We start from the raw sequence: 20,163 nt of genomic DNA, 5'->3' as shown, positions 1-20,163 counted from the left end.
TGCTAGTTCGATCCCCGACTTCTCCTAGCTGAGTGTTGACGTGGCCCTGAGCGAGACACTTAACCCTAACCGCTCCTGACCTGTCGCCTTGCATGGATGACTCTGCCGTCGGTGTGTCAATGTGTGTATTAACCGTTGTAAGTCGCTTTGGATAAAAGCGCCTGCTAAATGCCCTTTGGTCAGAAAGTTGCCCCCAACCTCTTTCTACACCATGGCACACTAGTGATTGTTGGTCCTTTATTGACATTACCAATGTCAGCAATGTCCCTCGACTTCAGCTGTATATGATGCCACCCTGAGCTGGGGTGGGGGTCAGGAAACGACTAGGATAGGACGTAGGAGTCCCATAAAAGTTATGGGTTTAAACCCTAATGCCCGCAGATACCTTACCCCTACCCAGATTGCTAACAAGGGCAAGAGAACCAACCCCTGCCTGCTACTGAATGACCTCTCAAACTCACCATCAGTGGTTCGGTAACTGTTTTCATTCCGTGTTGATCAGAAGTAAAACCTACTACGAGTGGCGCTGTAACTGTGTGTTTCATTGTGTGTGTGTGTGTGTGTGTGTGTGTGTGTGTGTGTGTGTGTGTGTGTGTGTGTGTGTGTGTGTGTGTGTGTGTGTGTGTGTGTGTGTGTGTGTGTGTGTGTGTGTGTGTGTGTGTGGATCAGAAGGAGCAGCGGAACGCCAAAGAGGCCGGGGGGAACTACACGCCGGCCCTGACGGAGCAGGAGGTGTACGCCCAGGTGGCCCGGCTCTTCAAGAACCAGGAGGACCTGCTGTCGGAGTTCGGCCAGTTCCTCCCCGACGCCAACAGCTCGGTGGTAAGCTCGACCGCAATCAGCAGGGATCACATCGGCCTAAAGGTGACGTATTGCACCGCCAGGTGTGAGTGTGGTCAGCCGTTACGAGCGGCTCGTAACGGCTGACCACACTCACACCTGCCGGTGCAATAAGTCACCTTTTAAGTATTTGGGTAATGTCGAAGTATGCCTTCCTTACTACAACCCTTGCGTTGAGGTCCTGACCGACTCTTGACGGCTAACCGTGCCTGTCCATGTCTCCAACCCCCCTCCTGTCCTGCGGTGTGCGTGTGTGCGTGTGTGCGTGTGCGCGTGTGCGTGTGCGTGTGTGTGTGTGTGTGTGTGTGTGTGTGTGTGTGTGTGTGTGTGTGTGTGTGTGTGTGTGTGTGTGTGTGTGTGTGTGTGTGTGTGTGTGTGCGTGCGTTCTGCAGCTTTTGAGTAAAACCACGGCGGAGAAGGCGGAGTCGGTGCGGAACGACCACGGGGGCACGGCCAAGAAGCTCCAGCTCAACAACAAACAGCGGCCCAGCCAGAACGGCTGTCCGATCCGCCGGCACCCGGCCGCCACCACCACGCCCCCCGTGAAGGTGTGCAGGGCGAAGCCTTAACCTCAACGGTCGTCAGGGCGGCTCGATTGTGATCAGAGTCACGATTATTTTGGTCCATATTGAAATCACGATTATTCAAACGATTATTTTTGAGTTTGAAAACATGTTGTGTTTATTCAGCGTGTCTCTCTCCCCCCCAAAAAAAACGTTGTAACTGAGAACTTTGAAAATTCGCCTTAAAGAAATGCACAAAATGGTAAAAAAAAAAAATCCAATCTAAAATAATATACAGATATGTATCCAGCTGTTCTGCCCTTTCCATAAAACATTAAATAAAAAATATATATGAAAAAAAAAAAATCGAGATCAAAATTAGATTAATCGCCCAGCCCTAACAGTCATCCAAACTGAACCATCAGTGTCTTCTAATACGCTCTGAGCTTAATGTGATTAGGTTGAGGGACCTACTGAGATATGCTGCCAAGACTATGAGAGCTGTATAATGTCAAGCAGGGTGTCGATCAGTTAATGTATGTTTTTTGTTATTGTCATAATTTTGCGCCCGAAAGATCTGATCCATTTCCTGCTGTCATTAAGTTAGAATCTCTCAATTGAACATTCCATATTATGGCTTGATAAGTTATTCCTTTTTGATCCCAGAAGGGAAATGTGCGTGTCACGGCATAGGTTTTTGTTGTGCGTGATTACAGTGCAGAAGGATGCACAGGCGAGTGTTTACTTTCTGTGTTATTTAACACTGACGCTTTAGCAACAGCGAGAACATCCTGGGGGATGCATTCTGCTGACATCTTTATTTAATATGTATTGTTTTTACTATGGTGGAGAGTACTTTGAAATGCTTTTGTGAATGAAAAATGCTAAACATGTGATTCCTGCATATGCTAATCCTATAATATTATAATGTTATAATCTCTGGATAGGGCTTGGGATATTTTCAGTGCATCTTGTAAAACAATGCGCTTTTGTCTCCCCTATTTTCCATTCACTGTTGCAGCCAAAGCACAAGTTACTCAATCTGAAAGATTCCTCCACGGCAGAGTCAAGCAAGCATGGAGCTGGCACAGAATCTCTGTTCTTCGAGAAGGTGTGTACAACATTCAGCACACTTGTTTATCCAAAGCGACTTGCAAATGGGCCTGAGAAAGTCAAAGCAGAGTGAATTCTTGAAAATCGTACGTAAACTTGGCTACAGATCTCTGAACTTGGGTGGGTATATTCCATATTGGATCCTAGTATCGGCGATGACCTTGTTGATCAACCATAACCCCCCATTGAACCCCTTGATATTGAGAGACCATTCCTTAAACGTCCACACCAAAAACACCTACAAGTGGGTTCTCAAAAGAGGAACGGTGAATCACTCTTCTAGTGTAAACGCTGCACGCACTCCATTTGTTGTTATTTGTTCATGACCTCCCCCCCATCTCCATTGTTGTAGGTCCGTAAGGCCTTGCGTAGTGCAGAGGTGTACGACAACTTCCTGCGTTGCCTGGTCCTCTTCAACCAGGAGGTGATCTCCAGGGCTGAGCTGGTCCAGCTGGTGCTTCCCTTCCTGGGGTGAGTTCACATTTCAATCTTATTCATCCATTTACTTTATTTATTTTTTATGTTATTGTGTCTATACTATTTTGTCTTAACTTTGCACTGTTTGGAATTTTTTATTTTAAATATTACTTATTCTATTTTTATTATTTTTTTTATCTCATTTTATAATTATACATTTCTCCTTATTGCGCAATGGGTCGGAGTTAAACGTATTTCGATTCCTCTATTTGTCTTGCACATCTTTTGCAATTGACAATAAAGCTGACTTTCACTTTCACTTGGCCAATTTAGCTGTTATAATCCAAGCCATTACAGTGATGTTAGGTGCGTATTGACGCATTTATATAGTTTAGTTAAGTTAAATTATAGCTCCATTTTGCTCATCAAGCCATACATTTGTATATTATGTACTTTATTTTAAATTTCATAATAAACCTGACAATCCGCACATGGACCAACTATACAATTGAAACCCACAAATTTAACAAATCACACAGAAAACAACGAAACATTTCAAGCAATCGTGTATTCAATTCTAATCCCCACCCGTCCCGTAGAAAATTCCCGGAGCTGTTCAACTGGTTCAAGAACTTCCTGGGATACCGCGAGATGTCGTCCCACATCGAGAGCTACCCCAAGGAGCGGGCCACAGAGGGCATCGCCATGGAGATAGACTATGCTTCCTGCAAGCGGCTGGGCTCCAGCTACCGGGCCCTTCCCGAGAGCTACACCCAGCCCAAGTGTACCGGCCGCACGCCTCTCTGCAAGGAGGTGGGTACCGGGGGCCCACTGGGCCCTGGTTGACCTAGCGCTGGGACAGCGTCTCCACTCAGTTAGTCCTGCCCAGCTAGTGGGCAGATAAGCTAAGGGGAATGAGGCAGGGGGTGTACATTAATCCCGTCCAAATCTTTTTATTTTTTCGACTTTTATTATCGTAAAATGTGCATAGAAAGGGAGTTCGGTGAATCTGGTTTGAGTCAGAGTTCTCCTGTTTGGTTGTGTTTATGCGAGCGTGGTAGCTGACGGAAGTGTAGACGCCACAACCCAGCTCACCATTTTGATTACAACAATGAACGGATCCTCACGTTTGGGAAACGTATAAAGTCAACGCGTGTGTGTGTGTGTGTGTGTGTGTGCGTGTCTCCAGGTTCTGAATGACACCTGGGTGTCCTTCCCGTCCTGGTCCGAGGACTCGACGTTCGTGAGCTCCAAGAAGACCCAGTACGAGGAGCACATCTACCGCTGTGAGGACGAGCGCTTCGAGGTGAGCGCTTCAGAGGGCTGTCATTGTGATTGGGACATCAAGGCACCTTCAAATGACAATATATATACATGCCTCTTACATTGTAATGGGCTCTGTTTTGATAGATTTTGAGGCACTGTATTTTTTTTTTCTTCCACTAGTCGTTCCCTAAACTCTCGGATAACAGATAGTATATAATTCATAAATTGCGTCCCTTAGTAAAACCTGATCAAAACAGGGACTAGCGTTTATAACTATGTCCCAGATTAGTCTAGCCTGGCTAACGCCAGACCTCATCTCAATCTACATTGAGATGAGGTCTCTGGGAACCACACATTATTTTTCTCGTATTTGAGGCGTGGTTTACGATCGCCCGGAGCCGTTTATTGGGCGCTGCGAATGTCTTATCATATGAGTGTACGTAGCTCATAGCCAATCGTATCAATTATACCAGATGACGTATGTAGAGCGACAGAAAGGCGATGAGGAAGAAGCGAGACGATGGGTGTGTCGCGTAGGCGTCGTCCTCGTCTTGCCGTCCCTCCCCGTTCTGTGATTGGTTCCCCTATCTCAGGCGCAAAATCGCATCCATGGAATCCAGGCTGCCCTAGCAGCGCGAAACGAAACCGCGCGCAAAGGCAGCATGGGAATGCCCAGGCTAAGATCAGTCTTTACCAGTCGGCCTATCGGTGAACAGCGCAATAGCCCGCCCCCTAACCTGAAGTTTGTCCCCGGTCGCTCCGCCAGCTGGACGTGGTGCTGGAGACCAACCTGGCCACCATCCGCGTGCTGGAGACGGTGCAGCGGAGGCTGTCGCGCATGCCCGCCGAGGAGCAGGCCAAGTACCGTCTGGACAACACCCTGGGGGGCACGTCGGAGGTGGTCCACCGCAAGGCCATCCAGAGGATATACGGGGACAAGGCCGCTGACATCCTGGACGGCATCAGGAAGAACCCCGCCATGTCGGTGCCCATCATCCTCAAGAGGTGGGTGTCCATCCTCCCGCCCCCTGGTGGCAGGAGAACGTATTGCAGGCTGAGGCTCCGGGGCACTGTCTAGTTGGGTTGAAAAAAGTGTTTCCTTTTAATGGGGAAGTGTTAAACCCAGTGCCATAAAAACAGGACCGGGGACAGATGGTTGGTCGGCTTTGTCCGTTGAACACGAGCAATTTGATTTGATAAACTGCCTTTTACAATTGAGTTTACAAAGCAGTATTCCCCAGTGTTTATAGGGTATCTGGATTAGGCATGTCTGCATGTCCTCTTTCCTTTCCTTCAGTGTGTACGATTGTTCCTTTAAGTGTAAACCAACCAATATGAGAGAATTATTGATTGATTAGTTTCTATTTGCATTTCATGCATTTATTTATTACTTAATTTATTCATTTCTATTTAGATTTAATGCATTTACTTATGACTTAATCTATTAATATCTATTTACATTTAATGCATTTACTTATCGCTTCTTTTTTTAACAATACTATACTTTACTACTTATAATTATTATAATTATTATCCTTCCTATTTGGTCATTTATTGAATCCACAAACACATTGTACATACCTCTAACTTTCCGTCTCCTCTCCCAGGTTAAAGGTCAAGGAGGAGGAGTGGCGGGAAGCCCAGCGGGGCTTCAACAAGATCTGGAGGGAGCAGAACGAGAAGTACTACCTCAAGTCTCTCGACCACCAGGGCATCAACTTCAAGCAGAACGACACCAAGGTGCTGCGCTCCAAGACCCTGCTGAACGAGATTGAGAGCATCTACGACGAGGTCAGTGCCGTTTCCCAACAGCGCCTCCTTGTGGGTGGTGCCGGTGTGTCTGGGGAGGGGGGGGGGTGGGGGGGGGGTCGGGAGCGAGTTGCTTTTGTCATGACGATGGCGCGCGGGAAGGTCTGAGGTTTTGGGTTGTTTGACTCTCTGAACGCTGTAAGGTTGTTGGTTCGAGCGCCCCTGTCTGCGGCCTACCTGTTGGCCATCACGTGCTTTTATGACGTGCTAGAATGGTTTGCTTTGATCCGGGTGTCTTGGCACCTCTAGTGATGATGATGCATTGCTCCATGTCGTTTAACTTAATAATAGAAACAGAAAGTGTTTGGCGGTGCAGTCGCTACTTGTTTAGCCAGATTCCTCATGAGTGCCCCGGTAGCGTAGCAATTCTCTGAATCTAATCGCTCCTTAGCAGTGTGAACCATGCCAGCTGGCGTGAAACAAAAGTGTCTTCATTGAAACCTGCTTATTGATATTATGTGGAGTGTTTTTTGGTTGTGGTTTTTTGTCATCAAATTGGGCTTGGTGCACACAGCACAGCTTATTGTTTAATAAGAACTGTAGCTTTTTGGACCGTTTTATTGATTTTTGACTTTGAATTAAATTGGTTCCGTGTAAAATAAATATATAGCTTCAATAGGAAAACACTTCTTTCAGTGGCAGAAGGCGGATTTTGAACTCATTCAATATACTTTTTAGCAAACAGTGTAATTACACACAACCATTATATCTGCCCATGTGGCACCTATGGCGCTCATAAATCATCCCGGGAAGGAGGGCTGCCTCTTCTGCGTTCTTCTTGAGTTTCTTTTCTTCCCTTTTAAAGGGATTCGAGTTAAGTTTAGGGGTTGTCGCAAAGTGCGGCCTGTGAGGCCCTTTAAGACTGTAACCGCAATCAAGTGCTGTACAAAGACAGTCGGCAACAAAACCCAAACCAACCCTGACAACCAAACCCATACTGAGTGTGTTCCCCCGGCCGTTGCCCCCCCCCCCCCCTTCCCCCACAGCGGCAGGAGCAGGCGTCGGAGGAGAACGCCGGGCCCCCCACGGGCCCCCAGCTGACCCTGTCCTACGAGGACCCCCAGATCCTGGAGGACGCCGCCGCCCTCATCATCCACCACGTCAAGCGCCAGGTGGGCATCCAGAAGGAGGACAAGTACAAGATCAAGCAGGTCATCCACCACTTCCTGCCCGACCTGCTGTTCGCCCAGCGCGGCGAGCTCTCGGACGCCGAGGAGGAAGAGGAGGACGAGGACGAGGAGGCGGACGAGGAGGAGGACGAGGAGAGGGAAGGGGAGAGGGACCCCGCGGAGGGGCCCCGGCCCAAGAAGCACAACGGCGTTGCTGCGGTGGCGGCGGCGGCCGCGGCGGTGGCGGCGGGGAGCCCGACCAAGTCCAAGCTGCTCTTCGGGGGCACGGCCGCCCAGAAGCTGCGGGCGACGGGCGAGGACGCCTACCACCTCTTCCTCGTCAACAACAACTGGTACATCTTCCTGCGGCTGCACCAGACGCTGTGCGCCCGCCTGCTGCGGCTCTACGGCCAGGCGGAGCGGCAGATCCAGGACGAGCTCCGGGAGAGGGACTGGGAGCACGAGGTGCTGGGCCTCAAGAGGGAGAAGAACGACAACCCGGCCGTCCAGCTGCGGCTGAAGGAGCCCAGTGAGTAGAGCTGCTTACTGCGGGGGACCGGGGGTGTAGTAACGGGTTCGACCAGGGACGGCGCTGTCGCTTCCGTTTGAGTTTGGTGTTTACGTGCGGTTTCCCCCCCCCCCCTCCGAATTTCTTGTTAATGCTCGACGATCCTGTCCAGGTACAGACACTGACATTGGGTCATGTGTAAGCTTACACAGAGAAACCTAGGTAGAAATAACTACAAATAACATCATCAATGACCGGATCAATGAATTATTATAAATACTTAAATCTGAGTTTTTATTTATTTTATTTGTTTTTGATCCGCAAAGCACCTTCTTTAAACTTCTTATTCTTGGGGTCATTTTATTGACCCTGAAACCCAGGAAGAACCAAAAGGGCTGGTCCAAAGCGTGACTCTTAAGTGCAAACTCTCCCCTGTGTCCTCGTCTCTTCAGTGGACATCGAGGTGGAGGACTACTACTCGGCGTTCCTGGAGATGGTGCGCAACCTGCTGGACGGGAACATGGAGGCCTCGCAGTACGAGGACTCACTCAGGGAGATGTTCACCATCCACGCCTACACCGCGTTCACCATGGACAAGCTCATCCAGAGCATCGTCCGCCAGGTACGTCTGCCCCCCCCTGGTTCCCAACACCCTGTCGAGTTCATGGTTGTTTTGATGAGGCTGAGAACAAGGACATTTATACTGGATCTTTATTTGTGGTAGTGCAGACGGTTAGCCTGGGTTCAAGGAATCAGGCGAGTCTGCGAGCTGTAATGCCCATCTCTTGGCCAGGTCTCTCTTGTAAAAGAGATTTTGAGCTCAATGAGACTTTTACCTGGTTAAATAAAGGTTAGATAAAAAAAATAATAATGTGATGTATCAATGTGCTTTCTAAATTCTGCAATGATTTCTAAAGTTCCACCATAATAACGGTACTGCTCAGGCAAGTGCGATCTAGACAGCGAACGCTAAATAATCACAAATCAGCAAAAGAGCACAGGGGAGATTTTGCTATTGCAAAAGTATCCCTCGTATAAAAATACAAACATTGAGGCATCAATAACAGCAACACTATTTGTTTTATTGAGATGCGTGGTGTAGGTCGCTGCAGACAAATAAACTATAAAAAGAACCTGATTTTTACACTGGTGGCATCCTCGCATTGACTCTCCCTTTTATCTCCCTCCCTCTCGCCCGCAGCTCCAGCACCTCGTGAGCGATGACATCTGCGTCCACGTGACGGACCTCTACCTGGCCGAGAGCTCCGGCGGGGCCACGGGGGGGCCCTCGACCGCGCAGGCCGCCAGCAGCTCGGTCGAGGCCCTGTACCAGCGCAAGGCCGAGCAGCTCATGTCCGACGAGAACTGCTTCAAGGTGAGGGGAAGAGCCCGCAGGCCAGCCCCTGGTCTGACCGAGGCCCACGGGAGTCTGATGCTTTTTCGTAGCTCCGATCGGTCGAGTTGTACCTCAACTCCCCGGAGTCACTTTGGATGAAGGCATCTGCTAAATGACTACATAGAAGTAGTAGTCAGATACCTCAAGGCCGAGTTAGAAGCATTATGAGGAGTTGTATAATGCTTAAACCAAAGCTTTTGCTTACATTTGAGAGTACCACAATCCACTTTGTGCGATGGATTGAGAGACTGGCAGGATTGTCCAGTGGTTAGGGTATTGCTTTTAGCCGATCTATAGATGTCTGACCTCAATAATGATATTTAAAAAATAAAGTAGGTTGCTTGGGGAAGGGCATCCGATAAACGACGACATAGCAAGCAGAAGCAACTTCTTACAAGTAGTTCCATGATAAGAAACGGTGCTTTTCTCAGTAAGGCAGATTTGGAAGCCCATCTCTAACTCTGCCCCTCTCTCCTCCTCCTCCCCTCCCCAGCTGACGTTCCTGCGGAACCGAGGTCCGGTCCAGCTCACCGTGGAGCTGCTGGACTCGGAGGAGGACAACTCCGATGAACCCATGGATGCGGGGGTGAGAGTCCCATCCCCCCCCCCCCCCCTAAACCACTCCCAACACCATCTGGAAATACATGCACAGCGAGCCGTGTCTGGCAAGGAGCTCTAGGCCCAATCCCATTTCTATCCCTTACCCCTCCCCCCTGTTTTGAAGGGGTAAGGGGAGGGGGTAAGGGGTCGAAATGGGATTGGGTTTAAGGCCCAATCCCATTTCCCCACGCCTTCCCCGTGATTAAAGTCACCCTTCCCCTTACCCCTTCAAAACAAGGGGGAGGGGGAAGGGGTAGAAATGGGATTGGGCCCTAGAGTCGCACAGAGCACTCGTTGCAGCCACAGGGAATTGTGAACCTCAACAAAAGCCTTTGCTGTGTTTCTGATTCAGATTGAACTTTATGGTCATTGTGCAGAGTACAGAGTACAGGGACAACGAAATGGAGTTGGTGATCTAAATAGAAGTGCAACATTTTCAACCGTTTCCCTCTTATTTATGTACTTTTAGAATGTGGTCGACACAACCATCTAGTCTCTGACTTAAGTGTTGTCTCTTACTCTGACTGGTAAACCACAGGCTTCAGTAGAGCCACGTCTCTTGAAGTGTGTGTGTGTGTGTGTGTGTGTGTGTGTGTGTGTGTGTGTGTGTGTGTGTGTGTGTGTGTGTGTGTGTGTGTGTGTGTGTGTGTGTGTGTGTGTGTGTGTGTGTGTGTGTGTGTGTGTGTGTGTGTGTGTGTGTGTGTGTGCGCGTGCGCGCGCGTGCGATTAAAGTCATCTAAACCCTTCCTTTCTATTTCCAGCGCTGGTCGGACTACGTGGGTCGCTACCTGGTCTCAGACTCGACCTCAGCGGAGCTACGGGAGCACCTGGCACAGAAGCCCGTCTTCCTGCCCAGGTACAACTTCTTTCACTCCCCCCCCCCCCCCCCACCTTATGCCGCTTTTCCACTGCATGGTACCAGCTCGACACGACTCGACTCAGCTCGCATTTTTTGCGTTTCCACCGCGGTACCATGGTATCTGGTACCTGAAGTGGCTGCTTTTTCTAGTACCTACTCGTTCTAGGTTCCAAGCGAGCTGAGCCGATGCTAAAAGGTGACGTCGGCAGACGGCCGGCGACTGATTGGCCAGAGAGTGTGACGAAGTCACGAGAGCGACATGGCAACCATGCTGGTAACATCCATAGCAGCGCCGCAGCCAACATGTTCCACTTCTCCAACTTCTTCAACATGCCAGCTAATAATAGTAATGCGATCGATGTCCTCCATTGTTGTTATGTGGGTTCTGTCCATGTGTGGGTTGCGTATGTGTTGTTTGCGTCGCGTACACAAATACGTCACGGCCCTTTCGCGCAGCCGACCCCGCCCACGTCCAGGAGGTACTATTTGCGGTGGAAAAGCACCCGTGCTGCTACCGTGTCGAGTCGTGTCGTGTCGAGTCGTGTCGAGTCGAGCTACATGTGCGGTGGAAAAGCGGCATTAGTATCATAGATAATCCATAAACTAGCATCCAACTGTCCTCCGCTACCCATTAAAAAACACATTTTATTTATATTGTGCAGCCAGAGTCACCCTCATATATTGTACAAAAAGTGAAAGGGCTACACTTCTATTCTATATAATTATTTTAACTTGGTTGTGCAGAACTCCTTTTTTTGAGATTGATCTCGTGTCTCGCTTATAAGTTGCTTTGGATACAAGAGTCTGCAACATGTGAAACGACAACCAACCAACATGATCACACGACACTTTAGGGACCATGATGGAAATAAGGGCTTGCACTTTGTCGTTGTTGTTTTCTATCCCTTGGCGTTGTCTGTATATCAAATCAAATAAAAAAATTGTACTTACAATTTGACATTCCCTGTGAATCTCGACACTCCCATCACCGCGACCCATGTTGACCTCTGACCCCTCCCACTCCTCCGCCCCCCCAGGAACCTGAGACGGATCAGGAAGTACCAGCAGGGGCGGGAGCAGCTGGACAAGGAGGCGGGAGACGGGGCCAGGAAGTCCCTGGACAAGGAGAAGATGGCCTGCATGTTCCAGCTCAACTCCTACAAGATGGTGTACGTCTTCAAGTCGGAGGACTACATGTACCGCCGCACGGCGCTGCTCCGAGCGCAGCAGGTACACAACCACCAGCGACCGGCCGTCCTCGCTTCAGCAGCCACTCCTCCAACGCGTATAGCATTGTTTTATCCAGGCCAACGTATCTTACATTATATCTTTGATACTTTTCTACTTTATGCTTACTTTTCAATTTTTTTGTGTATATATAATATATCTGATTTTCAAATATTGGATGTTTCTGATGTTATTGCTGATTTGCCAGTATTTTAATGTTAAATCAGTATTTTAACGGGCGACTATATATTATCCAGTCCAGTCCGAACTAATTTTACATTATCATTTTTTACAATAATTTTAGTTTCTAGTCATGATTTTACAATGTTGGTTGTTGCGTATGTTATCGCTGATTTACCAGTATTTTATTGCGCTCGCCTCTTCACGATAGAACAACAGTGAATGGGTGACTATATATGACATGCCAGCACACAGCCCTGGTACCAACATTGTATTTATCCCGGTGTTGATCCTGTTGGGGATGTGGGTGATGATGACTAAAGGCTGAGTGACTACAGGCAGCAAGGCCTGTGATTGGTCCGCTCACTAAAAACCCGACGCGGAACCGAAACAGGTTCACGACCGTGTCGACGCGTCTGAGCGTGGTCATTGCGTTGCGTCGACGTGGAACCATAACCGAGCCTTAAGATGACAATGATGTTGATGACGACTGTTAAGCGACAGAGATAACGATGACATGACATGACGCTGTTCTCTCCCCCCCCCCCCCAATCGCCGCCCGCAGTCACACGACCGGGTGAGCACACGGCTGCACAACCGCTTCCAGGCGTGGGTGGACGCGTGGGCCAAGGTGAACGTGACGCCGGCCATGGCCACGGAGACGGGGGCCTGGCTGATGGGCGAGGACCGCGAGGAGTTCCTGCCCTGCGTCACCAGCCGCAACCCGGAGGTGCTGCACTTCATGAACGTCAACAAGTACCGCGTCAAGTACCCCGCGCCCGGTCCGGCGCCGTAGCAGTGGCGACCGCCCCAAACCGGTGACACTAGTGTGGTGTTGTTTTTGTTTGTTTTTGGTTTTAAAAGAGGAGGGGGGAAAAAGGGGGGTGGGGGTTCAAAAGCGTGTGTGTGTGTGTGTGTGTGTGTGGAGGGGGGGGGCTTCTGGATCTGGTTTTGTAACTGGTTTCTAAATAGCTGGTGTTGTCGATTGGGGTTGAAACCTGGGGCGGCTGGATCACAACGTCATTATTAATATTACGTTTTTTGACCAGCTTTTTCAGCTGGGCCCACTGTTTTTTTTTCTTGCAGGGCTTTTATTTTGGCGGTGCCAACCAAAAAAGAAATAATGTCTTTTCCGCGTGCCAGTCACTGCACTGAGCTCTACCAGCACTCCTAGCCATAGTCCAAACTTTCCCAAGAGCTTCCGGTCGCTTCTGAGAAAAAAGGGCTTTTTGTAGAGAGAGGGAAGCAAAAGCCTTTATTCCTTTATTTTGTACGCGATGCGTTGCGCCGGAGCTGCTTTATACTATTTAACAGACCTGTTCTTCCACAGAAAGCTCCTTTTCTAAAAACACAATAAACCGATCCAGCAGTTTTTTTTTTCTGTGATACTTCATAACCCTGGGAAAACAGTGAGGTGGTCAAGTGCACTTATGGAGAGTGAGGAACAGCAACTTCTCAAACAAACTTTTTACCCCCCAGACAGAAGGCATGGCCGCTTGGGGACAATCCAAGACTGGTACAAAAGAGTTTGTGGTCTTTTGAGGCCAGTAATCCCAGCCAAAACTTTGCCCCTAGCAGTAGACAGAGAAAGTCTTGGTAGTTAATTGTTTGACAGAGACAGATAAACATTGTAACCTGCTGTAAGACAAGGAGAGAGGGAGACATGTACCTACCATTAGGCCGAAAGAGAGAGGACACATGTACCTATCTGCCATCACAGAGAGAGAGAGAGAGAGAGAGACACACACATGTACCTACCTGCCATAACACAGAGAGAGAGGGACGCATGTACTTACCTGCAATTAGACAGACCGCAAGAGAGAGGGAGACCCATACCTACCTACCATTAGACCGAGAGGGAGAGATAGACCTAGTTCCTGTGATTAGACAGAGAGGGAGAGAGACCTAGTACCTGCTATTGGACAGACAGAGAGAGAGAGAGAAAGAGACCTGGTAGCTACCATTAGAAAGATGAGGGAGAGAGACCTGGAAGCAACGATATGACAGATGGGGAGAGAGAGGGAGACCTGGTACCTGCTATTTGACAGAGGGGGAGAAAGAGAGACCTGACGGCTAACATTAGACAGAGGGGGGAGAGAGACCTGGTAGCTACCATAAGAGGAGCATGTTATTGCGGTTCTAGCAGCATTCAAGTTATAGCGTCTGCGTCCCAAACAGTATTGTGGGGTTAAGAGTAGGATGTGTACTGTTGCGTTTTATTCAAATGAATGCAAATAATAAATAAACAAGAGGGAAACTACTAGATGGTTGTATATTAGCCCGTGCAACACTGTTTGGTGACATAAGACTGTCAAATTGTAACGCTCATGAATGTCAGATACTGACATGTATTCCAGTGTATGAGTTTGGTGTGTGAGTGTGTGTGTGTGTATATATATCTATATATATATACATAACATCAATGATCCTGGCCGCCCCAGTACTCAAACTTCTATTTGTTTTAACTCACTGACATAAGGCCCTCACCAATACACCAGCTCTCTCTAGCTCTCTATCTATTTCTCTCTCGACACACACACACACACACACACACACACACACACACACACACACACACACACACACACACACACACACACACACACACACACACACCCCTCTCTCCTTCCGGGGCAGCCCAACCACATTGTAAATAATTTGTATATATTCTCAGACTTTTTATGACAGATTTGTGTTGTGCTAGTAATACTTTCCATGCTTATTGTGGATGTTACTGGTAAATGGCAAAAGTAGTATGTATAAGAAGGCTGACATACAAGACCATTTATTACAGTTTTTACCAAAGGGAGTTTATTACAAAAGATATGATCCCCCGCCCCCCCTCTAAACACACACACAAACACATATACACACATGCACACATCCACACACACAAATTTTTTGTCCTTTTTAATTTCTCTAGTTACACTTTTTTAAGTAGAATTGTATCCAGGTCTTATATATAAAATAACTGTTGATAAATATATATATTATATTTTCCTCTGCTTATTATTATTTTTTCCCCCCCCCATCATGTGTTTATATTCTTTAGTTTTTCTCCGGATTGTGACATGATTGACGAGGACTGGTTTGATTATATTCACTGCCCCTGTAACACTGTGACCCGGTCCCTTGGCTACAGGAAGTGGCTCAACCAAAGGTTCAGTTAACAGGAAGTTCATCCAACCTATCCCCTCCCTCCGATTAGACTCCTTAATGCCGAGAACACAAATCAAACATCCCATCTCCATATTTTTGATAATAGAAAAAGTCACACAGCATGTCTTTCGCGCGTTTATTGAGACATTATTTAAGGTAATAATAAAACTATTTGTAGCCTACACAGTTTATTTTGTATTTTTATTGTATTTTTTTTTTTTTGTAGTTCCTCGAGTTTTGTTTCTCGTTGCCTGTCTTTTAGACTCCAGCTGTTGGAGTGTGTTGTCTTGTGTATAATAATTGAGCGGTTTTATTCAGTCCATGCAATGCACATGGTTTTGTCTTTGTGTATGGTGCAGTCACAACTTTTCACGTTGTATATAATAAACAGACTTTTTACATGATGCTACAGGGAGACTCAATACTATTCATTTTGCATGTGTTACACAGCTATGACACGTTGGACATGTCCACTAACTGACATGTGTATGTGTAGTCATAACTACTTGCAAATCATTACATTTTGTCATTGAACAGTGTTATGTAAACTGACCTTTGGAAAAAAAAAAAAAATGACTGGACAAAGGGTAGAGCAACCATAGGAATCAATAGTACTCACAGTTCTTTCAGTGTTGATAAATTATTTTATATATTCCCTTAGTGTCCAGAAGAGGGAGTAGTCGGTTAACTATTGAAAACCAGTTAGGGCATAGGTATACTCGTGATGGAAATGCATCACAAACTGCGGAAAAGGCTATTTTCTTTCGTGTTTATTCATGTGAAGAACAATATAATTAAGTCAAACGTCAAAAGATAACGGATTTAATTGCAATTGTAGCCTACATTTGATCAATTGCTTTGACATTGCTTTGTGATATTTTCTTGCTAATCCTCTTGCCTCCTGAACCTCTGTTACCGTTGAGCAACGGAACTTGACATGATGAACACAATTATCCCTGGAATTCAACTACGACGTGGACGAATACAAGAGGCCCCTTGACTGGCCTTGAGGTCGATGAGGACGGGCCCATGTTCGGCTTCAACGCTGGTGTCCAAATAACGGTATACCAGGTCAGTACAACTAGCCAACAGTCGGTCAATAATGGCAAAATGGTGAATATTTTCGGCATTGTTGCTGATGTTGATAGGTGTAAACATAATTTGTAAAACTAGTCTCGTCCGCGAAATTCTAATAATTACAGGGCCATATAAGCCTACTCTATTTAATTCTATATAAAAAGGGTCATATCGGTATAACTTTAGGACAGGCTATATCAGTAGGACTATTATATAATGATTAATGATTCAACAGCTCTTTGGGATATAAAAAGGCCATAAAAGAATATTCACATTCCTACTGTTCAAACGGGGGTGTGATATCAACATGGTTTATTCATTATTTGTACACTGGTAAGGTTTCATATGAAAGAGCCGAGATTGTAAAAAAAAAAAAAAAGAACCTCATGATGTGAGAGTTAATTGGCCCTGAACTCTGGAGGCCTGCCCTGGGGGCCCCTCTGACGGATGTGAATAGACAGGCTGGCTCTCTAAAGCCTCAATGGGTGGTCGGCGGCCTTCAAACCTTCAATGAGGCCAGACAGGTGAGAGACTGAATCGCAATAACCCTCACCCGCCATCTCAGAACCCCGGTCCAGCCTCCCTCTCTCAAACTTGGCGTTGAAGTCCTCGGCCAGGGGCCAAATCGACACGTGAAGGCTAGCGGCCCCTGCTCCCCGTGGTAATGAGGTCCCGTGCAAAAGAACAAGGGCCAAGGGAGCGGGGAGGTGGGTCAAGTTTAGGTACCTACTTTTTTCCCAAAGCTGTTCTGCGTGATTGCTCTTGGCACACGGCCCCTTACTTTTCAACGTCTCTCGGATGGAAGTGTCTCTTGGTTAACTCTGAAAAGCGGCGCCTTTTGGCACGGCAACCCGTTGGCACTCACAGACGTAAACAACGTAGACCCATTATCTCACAAAATGTGCCAAGCGCGTACAATCCTGCTCTGTTTTGTTTGTAATATTATTGAAAAAAGCATGCCTCTTCGAAGACCCATAGGTTTACATAGCTGTTGCCAAGTTGGCTGGTAGACCGGATGTAGCCTTCCAACCGACATCTAATTACGCCACGAGTGATGTCGGAGCAGGGCTTGGCAGAAGGCCCAGGCTTGCCACAAACTCTTCTTCAACCAAAGCACTGTAATAATCCATAATAATCACATCATTTGAAATAACTTCGTCTCTCACTCAGTTGGCCGTGGTTACCAAGAGAGGGGTCTCATCTGGAACCCTAATGGGGAGAGAGGGTGTCGTGCAGTTCTTTGGTTTTCCTTCCCAGTATCACGGTGGAGGATCATCCCTTCCACCGTGGATCAGATCAGTGGTTGTACTGATTCGTCTTGATGAGGGGGACCCCCAGGGCCTCCATGCTCAGCTCTGTTCCACCGTAAGAGGATTAGCGGCGTCTGGCGCTCTTATGTAACCACCGCTGAGCCTCCTGTGGTACACACTTAAATAATCATTAAGAACGGCTCCGGTCGAGACGATCTGAAACCCTTGTCTCCTCCAAACCGACCATGTTTAAGAACCTTTTTATCGATTTGTCATGAAGACGGGGAATCTTTTTGTAAGCGTCAGTGCTTTTTGGGTGTGGACATTTAGATATGGTCATGCATACCCAGATCTTGAACTGGTCAAGGACAGCACGAACCCCTGTTGAAGCACTTGTCATTTCCACGTGCTGGTTCGGATTGGCTGAAGTGATGCCAGAGGATGTCATGACCTACGGGAAGTCACTTGGCACTCGTGTGAAATGCTGACCCTGAATGTTTGGTTACTCATCGCTGAAACTATAGACAAAGACTAACCGCTCTGTTCCAACATAGAAGGACTCCCTGGCCTGGACATCTGCTAGAGGTTTTTGAAGCAAAAAATGTAAGTGTGCTATAAATGTATTGATTATTTATTTAAATTACCAAATGTGGTTGTGCTGTTGCCAGTTTATAATATAAAGTGGTAATTTCAAAGACTTTCATGTGATAAAATGTCTGATCAATCGGCAAATGAGGTAACGCACGAGTGATTGATGACGCACTAATGAAAGCCCATTCATTTGCAGTAATATGAATTTTACAAACTGTTTGTCTATGGGGACACGTTGAGTTCTCTGGGAATAATTACCACTTAAAGGTGGCGCCAAAGAAGAAGAAATCCAACATTTTTGAGGTTGCCACTTGAAGTCTCTATTTCATCAGAATAAACATTGTCATGTTGGAAGCTCTTCTCCAGCCAGTCCCAATTCTTCATCTCTTAATCAAACCCACCAAGCTCAAGTGTTTGGACTACTCTCGGCCACGGAGGAGCGAAAGTGGGGCAAAAGTGCCCAAAAGAGTGTAGCAAGAGAAGAAAAAAAAAGCCTTCGTCTTTCTTCTCTTTACCAAATGGCTGTCGTCCCCAAAGCGTTGTTCTCACAGAGGGCCCACTGTTTCAGGGGCCGACCTGCCCCGTCGATGCAGCAAGGCAGTCCTAGCGAGAGAGAGTGGGGGGGGGGGGGGGAAGCAGGGGGCCCTTGTGGTCTCTCAGCTCCCCAATAGAACAATCCGGTGATTCAGCTGTATGTCCGCTTCATGTGAACACTGGCCCGTCATTAAATTAACATCCCCATGCTTCCCCCCCCCCCAGGGAAAAGCGTTGCAATTCGTGTTTGGGGGGGGGGGAACTGGCGGTTGTGAGGCAGGGTGGAGGGGTAGGTGGGGGGGGGGGGTACCGGGTCAGAAAGCACAGGCCCGGAGCACTGGCCCTGGCATGGGAGAATGGGAAACGGCCGTCTGGTTTGGCTGCGCCTGCGTGAGGGCGAGCGCTGAAAGGGCTTCCTTTTTACTCCCTGGCAGCCGTGGAGGACAGAGACGGATTCTCTTCCTTTGTTTTCCCGGCGTTCGTGCCGCTGGCGCAACGCGGCGTCCATGGACTCCGGAGCTCGGTCGGGGACTCCATGCCAACTCGGGTGTTGTTGGACTGTTAAAGTCCACAGATTATACAGTCTGGAGAGAGACATTCACCGAACACCTGCTCACTGGATAACTGCTGATTAACTCTATTCTGTGATATTAGCCTTCCATTAAGGAGAAATATACGGTGTGTATTAGAGAACAGAGTCATCCAGGGTTGACCTCACTCCCTCCCGACGACTTGTCAACGTTGTAACCCTCACCTGAATATCTACATTTTCCTTAGAGCGTTTGCCTTCTGTCTTTTGAATTTTCTTTTGGGGTTGCCGGTTTGAATCCCCGCAGCAGATGCGGTGTGGCAAAGGAGAATGGGTATAGATTCTCTATAGTCCCATTTCTCTAGCATTAGCTTGTTTGGAAGTGATCACCCACAGTTGCCACACTGCACCGACTTCCCTGAAGTTGACTGACTTCATATGAGAGAGCGCTCTATATTAACGCAAATATATATGCACAAATAATGTAGAGCTTTGCTGCTTCATATGTTCTAGTAATGTGTACACAGACTACATAAAAAATACAATTGCCAGCACTCTTAATGTTTGAGTAAAATAAAATGGAAGTAAAAATATTGTCTGTTAAACCCTTTAATTGAAACCCACCGTGCACACGGTCATTTGAACTCTTCCATGTCTGCTCTTGCATGCGACCACCTTTTTCTGAGTTACCGGGTCCATATTGACCACTGGGCATGGCATCGGCTTGTAAAGGCCGGCCAAGCGAAAGAGGTCAGCTAAGACAGGGCCAGGCTGCTTGGACTGTTGTGGCATCTTGTTGTTTAATGCTAAAGACGAACCTGTAGAGTGCAGACATCCTACAGACCTAGAGCATAATGCCTCAAACCCTGCCTGCTCCTTAATCACATGTTTTTAAAATATCTGCTGCTAGAGGCTTCGGATGAACAAGTCTGCTTCTCAATGACTTAATAGTCATTTTCAAATAAATACTTTTTATCGTCGCAATTCAAATCTTCTTCTGCAGTATCTTACTGCACATGAATCTGGGGGAGGGCCCCACGCTTTGAGCGTCCTATTTCCAGTCCCACCGTGCTTATCTTCGCCAGTGCCTGCAGGGTTTAATCGCGTTGCCTTAGCGATGGATCAGAATCCCAGACGGTCTCTGTGGGAACGGCGTCCGTCCCGTCACACTGTGGTGGGAGAGGCGTGAATGCTTA

General features: G+C 47.6%; 1 protein-coding gene across 3 annotated transcripts in view; it reads left to right on the top strand.

The window, feature by feature from the left end:
• sin3aa (SIN3 transcription regulator family member Aa) overlaps positions 1 to 15,395 on the top strand; it is a 533,056-nt gene extending 517,661 nt beyond the window's left edge. For all 3 annotated transcript variants that reach the window (XM_060060284.1, XM_060060285.1, XM_060060286.1), the window contains 15 exons: positions 670 to 822; positions 1,233 to 1,388; positions 2,365 to 2,454; positions 2,809 to 2,927; positions 3,473 to 3,686; positions 4,063 to 4,179; positions 4,906 to 5,144; positions 5,747 to 5,930; positions 6,935 to 7,586; positions 8,018 to 8,187; positions 8,767 to 8,940; positions 9,455 to 9,547; positions 10,323 to 10,417; positions 11,458 to 11,650; positions 12,393 to 15,395. In XM_060060284.1, coding sequence (XP_059916267.1) covers positions 670 to 822; positions 1,233 to 1,388; positions 2,365 to 2,454; positions 2,809 to 2,927; positions 3,473 to 3,686; positions 4,063 to 4,179; positions 4,906 to 5,144; positions 5,747 to 5,930; positions 6,935 to 7,586; positions 8,018 to 8,187; positions 8,767 to 8,940; positions 9,455 to 9,547; positions 10,323 to 10,417; positions 11,458 to 11,650; positions 12,393 to 12,623 — 2,880 coding nt within the window. In that variant the 3' untranslated portion in view covers positions 12,624 to 15,395. The remainder of the gene's footprint in view (positions 1 to 669; positions 823 to 1,232; positions 1,389 to 2,364; positions 2,455 to 2,808; positions 2,928 to 3,472; positions 3,687 to 4,062; positions 4,180 to 4,905; positions 5,145 to 5,746; positions 5,931 to 6,934; positions 7,587 to 8,017; positions 8,188 to 8,766; positions 8,941 to 9,454; positions 9,548 to 10,322; positions 10,418 to 11,457; positions 11,651 to 12,392) is intronic.
• The last annotated feature ends 4,768 nt before the right edge of the window (positions 15,396 to 20,163 follow it).

This window comes from Gadus macrocephalus, chromosome 9, assembly GCF_031168955.1.
Source record: "Gadus macrocephalus chromosome 9, ASM3116895v1".
Classification (NCBI taxonomy): domain Eukaryota; kingdom Metazoa; phylum Chordata; class Actinopteri; order Gadiformes; family Gadidae; genus Gadus; species Gadus macrocephalus.
The sequence above is the reverse complement of the archived record's forward strand: the minus strand, read 5'-3'. Positions and strand labels throughout refer to the sequence as shown.